The sequence below is a fragment of the Sodiomyces alkalinus genome (assembly GCF_003711515.1).
Source record: "Sodiomyces alkalinus F11 unplaced genomic scaffold SODALscaffold_12, whole genome shotgun sequence".
NCBI classification, from domain to species: domain Eukaryota; kingdom Fungi; phylum Ascomycota; class Sordariomycetes; order Glomerellales; family Plectosphaerellaceae; genus Sodiomyces; species Sodiomyces alkalinus.
Genome location: NW_021167090.1, coordinates 565,370 through 573,400, shown reverse-complemented (window position 1 = coordinate 573,400; position 8,031 = coordinate 565,370). Strand labels below are relative to the sequence as shown.

The following is an 8,031-nucleotide window of genomic DNA, read 5'->3' as shown; positions in this document are numbered from 1 at the left end:
AAAGGTGAAAGGTGAAAGGTGAAAGGTGAAAGGTGAAAGGTGAAAGGTGAAAGGTGAAAGGTGAAAGGTGAAAGGTGAAAGGTGAAAGGTGAAAGAGGAAAGAGGGGAGAGTCTCCTTGTACAGACTGGGCTTGGTGAAAGTCTGGACTTGTCTTGAGGCACGGTCCAGGGAATGCATGTGTCTCGGCCGAGTCGTACCTCTCTCCCGCATAATTCTCTGTTCCCCTCCTCCCCCTGGCCATCCCTTTGATGAATGTATTCTCTGGGTTACCGTTCTTCTCCAATGTCTTGCTGTGACCACGTTTTTCTCCCTTGAAGAGACGGGGCCCTGCCTCTGCGTAGATTGGTTTGTGTCCGTGTCCACCACGTTGTACAGAAACATGGCACGTTTGCTAACATCTTATTTGCTCAAGGAATTATGCATTTCGTCCTGTTTCATGGGTGCGCCTGTCCATCCGTCCCTTATTTGAACTCTGATTTCACCGATGGGTCAATATCCATACCACTCTCAGAGTGCTATTGTCGGAGGCATGAAACTGGGGAATGATGAACCGAGCTAGGCAGTGAACGATTCAGCCATTTCTAGGGAATTCTTTCCCTCGTAAGTCTCCCGGGCCGGAGTGACCCCTGATACATACCATGGACCGTGACATTCCAACTGACGGACCACTGCGGAAGTTGGGGACGACCTAAGCCACCCGAGAGGCCCGTACGGATAGTGGCCCTTAGTTTAGTGCGAGTGCCGGAGCTGCGAGATATCCAAAGTCGTGCAGATCGAGGTGCACGAGTCGTTGCATGCCGTTTGCGGAATGCAACCCCATCCACTGATGATTCAGGCTTGGGAAGATTGTTACGCAAACGTTGCTGTGGGTCGTTGATTTGTACACACAGATCGGATGCTGCAAGGGAGGAAAGAGCTTCAGCAGAGGTATATCCGGGTGTAATGTTTGTCATTGGTGATCCATTTGTTATGTCTCTCGGTATGTTGTGTACGGCTTATGGGTGTTTTCTGTTATTATTCAAGAAGACTCTTCTCCCCCACCGTCTGTTGGAGTTTTTCTTTTCTTTTCTGTTCACCTTCAACTATCTCGAGGCCTTTTGCTACGACATACTCGTTGTATCACACTTGACTGCTATTTTATACCGCTAACTCTACACAACGAACCGTCCGCCCGCTTCTTCATCACTACACTATCCCTTCACCCCTCAACATGATTTGGAACTTGAACTACTCCCTATCTACCGGTCGCAGCCGCTGGGCTCTCACCGCCCTGTCCAACCGGCTCGTGTGTTGCCGTAAAGACGAAGGCGGCAACGTTGAAACCCCTGAAAAGGAACATCAGCCCTATGTCCCTACCTACGCCAGGACTGGCTTTCTTACCAATGCTACCCCGCGACACATGCGAGTTGCCAACGAGATCCTCTGAGTATGTCGGTCAGGGAGACACCTATACCTACCTGTGCAAACAAGAGACCTTGGCCATGACAACCGTCTCGGAAATGATCACACTTGTCGACTAGGCACCACGCCGGTTTGCCAGTCAGCTCATCTACCCTCGACATTCAGTCACTGAGGGAAACCACATGCAATGAGCGGAAATGGGAGAGGAGAGCTCGCCTCGGCTCACTGTTCTCACTGTTGGCATGCTACAGCAACAGAGTGTCTTGCCGAACACCGGACACGCCCTCCGCAGTGCCATGTCGTGTCTGGGAGATATCACCACCAACTTTACGCGACTCATGAGTACCTCACCGAACAAAACTCCGACGCCCTTTTACGGTTCATGCCGCAGCAGGTCTCAGCTGCCAGATACGGGGGCCGGGGGCCGGTTTGGGCGACTTTTTAACGTTCAAACCCCAGATAGCTTTCAACGAAAGTTCGAGTGACCACACGCCAAAGCCAAGGCGGCCTCATAAGGCACAGCCGGAAGGTATTGGGGCATTCTCATTCTCATCTCAACCACACCCTTCTGTCTCCCGTTTGTTCGCCACCTTCTTTGTCACAGCGACAAGTGCGATGGGTAAAGGGGAAGCGAGCGGGTGGATGGCTGTATGTATCCAGCTTTGTTCCTGGAGCATTCCCTACTACGAAAACGGGCTTGTACGAGGTATTCAACAGAAAACATGATAAAAAGAATTGCCAAGTCATACCCCCACGATATACGATAGGCAAAAAAAAAATCGTCTGATTTGTCAGCATGATAGATTTGAGCAGTTTCTCGAGCAGTTTCCCGTGACACTCGTTCGACGTTGGGACGGTGATGACTTGGGACCGGTCCAGCCGACGCGGAGAAAGTCGTCAGGTGAAAAAGAATAAAAGCTGGTCAGTGCACATCGTCGTTAAAGTGGATCAGCGGACTGGACAGATCTCGGGGGTGCTCCGTCGCCCCATGGCGGAGCCGGGAGGCCAAGACATCACGTTGGTTCGGGAATAGTTTCCAATCGAGAACTGTCTTTTCTTTTTTTTTTTCTTTTTTTTTCTTTTTTTCTTTCTCACAAAATCGGGACGTACCCTTCGCCCATCCTCGTTCGGCGCCTGGGCTCTTGAGGCATTCGCCCCTCGAGACGGCGTGTCCGTCTTTGTTGCCACCGGTCATGATCGTGTCTTCGGAGCTAGACATGGAATTCCATCAGAGCTGTTAGGGTCCGACTTACACCAGAGGGCAGGGACGGGATGGCTAAAGAGGGACGATGACGATGCTCTTTGGTATGCAGCGAGTCAATTAGGTAGTCAATCCGTGAGCGAGCAAAACGGGATATCCAGGGAATTTAAAGAGAAACATACAGCCAGATGAGCCCCTATTTCTCGAGTCGGTCCCACAGTCAATGGTCAGGATCGTCTGGTTTACGGGGCCAGTGTAAACCAGTGTTATGCACTGTCCTTTAATGAACACACCTGAAGGATTGAGGGGGAGGGTCAGAGGGATTGATTACGTATGATTGTACCGACAGGATTTATCCCACCTCACTGCGACACAGTGCATTCAATCGGCCTTCCTTTCTCTCGCACTCTCCCACGATCGCATCAATACCAACAGACTCCACGATGAAGACTGACAACCTACTTGGGGGAATTAAAAGTAAAATAAAAATCTTCCTCGCGAAGGGAGGATCCTGTGCGGCAAGACTACCGTCTGCCTGTAGGTCGCCGCCGCTTTTCGTGCAGCATGTCAGTTGGCAGAGCTGTGTTCTATTCTTGTTTGCAGAATAAATGCGATACAGAAGCTAAAGCTACGATGGTTGATGGATCTCCCCAACCCGGAAATACAGTACTACTGAATCTTGTCCTGGTCGATTTCTATTTTCTTATAAGGGTCATCTACTAGTTTTCCGGTTTTTCTTGCCAGTTTGCTTTCGTTTTTATCGTCTCTCCTGCAAAGCATATGCACCTGCTGGTTGCCGTTCTTGTTTTGTTAGATGCCGTCGCTGCCCATTGTTGGCCCCTATTTTTGAGACTTTGACTTGCTTTAGATGGTGCGCATATTTTGGAGATGCCGTGGAGAGGAGCAAAGATGAGCAAAAAGGGGGCCATGGTGTATTTCTATTTCCATTCGCACAAAGATCTCAATTACAACGGGGAAGACAAAGGTTCAATCATACACGATACTTCGAGTAAAAGATGGAGGGATTGAAAGTGAAAGGGTTGGCTGAATGGCCCGAGGATCATCTGCAATACCACCGAACCGACCATTCCTTCCATCTTCCTTCCCTACTGGTCTAATCAGGATTTCTTTCTCGGCGGTCACACACCAACTGCCAATGTCTCTTCCGACACCACAAGGAAGAAAGAGGAAGAAGTGCATGAAAGGTGGATGGTCCTTGGGCGGGCACTCCAGTAATAGCAACAGGTACGTCATCGTGTAGCCAATGACGGACGACGCCGCGGCTACACGGGGCACAGACCAGGGCACAGACCAGCAACCCCAGCCTCGATGGTTGTGTACATCTCCATATTTGGACCCTTCAAGGGTTCTCCCACCTCCCACCTCCCTCTTCTCCCCTCTACGGAGTAAGACAACCTTCCCCAGTATCCGTATCCGTACAGAGGAGAGTCCAGTTTACGGAGTCAACGCACCTGGTGACCCATTTCGATCTTCAGTACCAACTTCACTATGTGGCGTCTTCACCGGGGGGGCTTCGAAGTTCGGCCCCCTCCCGCCATCACCGCCGTTCCCGCTTCTCATCGCTCACCCCGGCGTCCCCCGATGATCCGAACGACTGCCTAGCTCAGCTCAGCACCAAGATCCCTTCCACACTTTCACACACAGGCTGATGGTTATCCTTCAGATGTCCATCCCACAATATTCGAAATTCCAAATCTCACCCCTCCTCTTCATCGCCCACCCCACCCCACTCTACTTAGCAATTCATCCCCCCGAGTCTCTTCTGGCTGACCCGATTCAGCATCCAACCGGCAATGCCTACCACGCTCCCTGTAGCCCCATGCCCCCCCCCCCCCCAAAAAACCCCAAATCTAGGCATGGGTAGCTTGAATATACGCCACGTCTCTCGGGCTGCCGATAGTCTCGGGTCTTACTTGTTCTACCTGCGGAACAGAAGCACGTACCTACAGCGGGGGATGACATGGGCAGGCTGATCAATTGGTCTATCCCCGGTCGGCGTTCCCTCTCCTTGGGCCTGCTGGCTGCCTTTTGCTTTCGGTTTGCCCTACGCTCTTCCCGTGAAGCCTGTGGCATGAATGACATGGGGCAGCTGGTTCGTCTTTGTACTTGACATGCGTGGACCCCATCTTCTACCCTTCCATCATCACACCACTACACATACTTACACGAACCTCGCCATCCCTACTTTCAATGCAACCTTCCTCCTTTCGACATCTTTCAACCTGTCCTGTTTCTTCGCTACACTAATATTCCCTACGCCCTCGCCTTGCATGATAGATCCTCCCGTGGCGGATATCTGGGGCGACTCCATATTCTCTCACCTCTCTTTACCTCTCAACCCTCTCGCCACAAACATCATGTTGTCTCGTTCCCACTTGAGTATTAGGAGGCTCATTCGGTCGGACGCGCCACTCGATTCCGAGGACTTATCTGAACCTGATCAAGCCGCTCAAATAAAACTCCAGCACCAAATCCAACGCGCCCTCTCGAGTCGTCCACTCAAGTCAAAGAAGAAGGGAATCCAGGACCAGTACCAGGACCAGGACCAGGACCAGTACCAGGACCAGGACCAGTACCAGCCTATTCTTGTCCAGTGGTCTCAAAGCACACACCAGCTTTCAGCGTCGTACCCTGTCCCCGAGACCTCGCCTCGGTCTTCCAAGGGTTCATTTTCTTTGTCCCGATCCAACCTCGAACGCCATCTTTCTATCTCTTCCAAGAATGCAGCCAACGCATCAGGGCCTTCTTTGTCAGTAGCGAACGCGGATGACCCGTCGGGCCCTACAACCACCCCCGCCTTCCTCCCTGAAATTCGGCGTCTTTCCAGTGGCATTACCATTGCTCTCCCGCCGTTACAAGACACGACCACCACAAGGTGTGCTGCAACAACACTGAGCCCGATCCTCGACGCACCAGAACCCGAAATTCCTCAGGAACCCCAGCACGACCTTGATAGGATGACTGAAATGGAGACATCCGGAGCCCGTCGTGACTCTCTTCTGGACTGGGCTGCGTCGTTGCAGAAGCTAATACAAGAGACGGAGGACGCCTTCCAGCCAGTCGAGGATGACGAAGTGCCCTTTCGAACTGAGCCTCAACCGCGAGCAGAGTCTCAATCGCCCTCAGAATCAGACTTAGCCTCACCTTCACCCTCACCACCTAACGACATGAGCAACAAGGATAAGGATGCCAAACCGCCGCCTTCCCCGTCGGCTGTCCAGACGACTCCCCAGATGGGCGCTGCGCAGCTCAACGTTTTCTCCAGAAAACCCGTGGCCGTGGCCGTGACAAAGCACGTAACGTCACCACTCAGTCCTCCCGCCAGTATGAGCACGCCGACACGGAGGTCGTCCGTATCAAAGGCGACGCCCACTCGGTCCGCCTCTACCAAAACTACCAAGACTTACAAGAAGCACAAGCCGAGTCCGTCGAAGAGGATACCGCGGTGGCTACTCAGCGAGAACGTCACCGGCATCCTCACGGGGCAGTTCTTCAAGAAGGTCGAAGCGGATGAGAAGTTCACGCCTGAGCAACTTCAAGCCGTTCGTGAGAGCGCCGACTTCCAGCGATGGAAGAACGAGTCTAGCGATGTCCGGAACCCCGAACGGTTCTCCATTGGGAAACCAGTGGGGCCGGCCCTCGCCGTTGAGCCGCCGGCTCCTGTGAGGAGGTCATCGGCGGCTGACGACCAGCCCGCCATGTCGGGCGACGTGTTGCCGGCTTTGACAGAACCGGAACTGAAGCAAGAAGAACAACAGCAACCACAACCACAGCAGCAGCAGCAGCAGCAGCAGCAACAGCCGCGGCAACAGGAACAGGAACAGGGCCACGAACAGGGCCACGAACATGCTACGACTTCGCCTGCCCCTGCGAATGTGCCTGTGACAGAGATTCAAGACGAAGATGGCTCTAACATCAAAAACGACGAAGAAGACGACGGCGACGACGACCTGATGTGGTTGATGGTTCCGACCGGCCTCAGGGCACCGCCTCCACCTCCGCCGCCTCCGCCGCCTAAAAACCCGCGACGGCAGGCCGGTCGCCCGTTGCCGTTGAATGTGGTGCAGTCACCACTACCCACCATCCCCGAACTGACAGTCACGGCTCCCGCCGAGGAGGGCAAAGAGACGAAGGAGGCGACGGCGATAGACGCAGTAGACTCCCCCGGAGAGGTCGCTACCGAGCAACCGAAGACGCCCACATCGCCTTTCGTGCCAACCGAAGACGACGAATTCGTCTATTACCATTCCACCCCGTACAGCTTCAGCATGCCGACGCTCCGGCACGGCCCGATCCGGCTGCCCAAGCCTGATGACATGGTTCCCGGCATGCAGCTGGCGCCGGACAACACGCTCGACTGGACGGCGTTCCAGATGGCCATCCTGGGCGGGGCGGGCGACTTCTTTTCGGACCCTTCGGAGTTTACGGGGCACGCCAACGAGGCCGAAGTGCAGGAGCTCGAGTCCTGGTTTGAGGGCTTTGGTTTTGGCGGGCTTGGGGAGCTCTTAACGGAGGAAGAGGACGACGACTATAACGACGACGACGAAGACGAGGACGAAGAGGAGGAGGAGGAGGAGGAGGAACGGGGACAAGGGGAGACGACGCAGAAGGAGGAAACGATGGAAAGCTCCTCGAGCTCATCCAGCACCAAGAGCCGGTCGTCGCTGGAGTACTCGCCGTCGTGCTCGACGGCGTCGGACCCGGACATGGACCTCCCGATCCCGCTGGCAGAGGAGTACCCGTCGGGCTTCTGGAACGGCAGCGGGGACGACGCGGCCCGGTTCCGCCAGGGACAGGGAAGCATCAAGCGCTGGACCATGGAGGGCCACCCGCGGAAACCCAGCCTGCCGCTGTCGGAGGCCGGTCACAGCCTGCGACACAACAGCATCGGCAGCCTGCCACAGAGCCCGATGATGGACCTCGTGTTCATGAACCTGGAGGACGAGGACGACGAGGTGGTGCCCATGGGGTACAACCTGCATCACGACCTGGGGGATTTCCTCAAGTGGGAGGCCGAGAACGCTTATGCGTGCTCGCCGTGGGGAGTGCATTGAGGAGCTCCCCCGGCCGTCTTTAGTACCAACTTGCTAAAATGCACCCACTACCGACTAATCGACTACGGTGTTACGTTGTACCCAGTCAGTCTACGTACCAACGAGCCACGAGGATATGGGCATATTATATTTGTACATGCATGACAAAACCGCAGAACATAGAAAGGACACGGCGCATTTATGGGGGATTAACATCAGGTATCATTCTGTCGTTTCATTTTTATTTATGGGGGTCTGGTAACAAGACCAGCCTCAAGGGAGACAGACACAGCTACAGTTTGGGGGACGCTTTCGGGGGGGGGGGCAAACTAACTAATTGGCATATTGGTCAATTAGTTTATTCTTTTGTGATT

General features: G+C 54.0%; 2 protein-coding genes across 2 annotated transcripts in view; one reads left to right on the top strand and one right to left on the bottom strand.

The window, feature by feature from the left end:
• The window catches only part of SODALDRAFT_363703 (hypothetical protein), a gene marked incomplete at both ends in the record, with an annotated part of 1,173 nt that extends 219 nt beyond the window's left edge, over positions 1 to 954 (bottom strand). Inside the window, 4 exons of the mRNA XM_028614582.1 lie at positions 127 to 291; positions 484 to 556; positions 639 to 689; positions 786 to 954. Coding sequence (XP_028462816.1) covers positions 127 to 291; positions 484 to 556; positions 639 to 689; positions 786 to 954 — 458 coding nt within the window. The remainder of the gene's footprint in view (positions 1 to 126; positions 292 to 483; positions 557 to 638; positions 690 to 785) is intronic.
• Positions 955 to 4,594: 3,640 nt separating this feature from the next.
• SODALDRAFT_76301 (hypothetical protein) lies at positions 4,595 to 7,866 on the top strand. Its single transcript, XM_028615662.1, has one exon. The coding sequence runs from the start codon at positions 4,700 to 4,702 to the stop codon at positions 7,676 to 7,678; it is 2,979 nt and encodes a 992-aa protein (XP_028462815.1). The 5' UTR covers positions 4,595 to 4,699; the 3' UTR covers positions 7,679 to 7,866.
• Positions 7,867 to 8,031: the final 165 nt, after the last annotated feature.

Excerpts from the sequence above, each read along its gene's own strand:
- SODALDRAFT_76301 (XM_028615662.1), top strand. The coding sequence starts at position 4,700 with ATGACATGGGGCAGCTGGTTCGTCTTTGTACTTGACATGCGTGGACCC.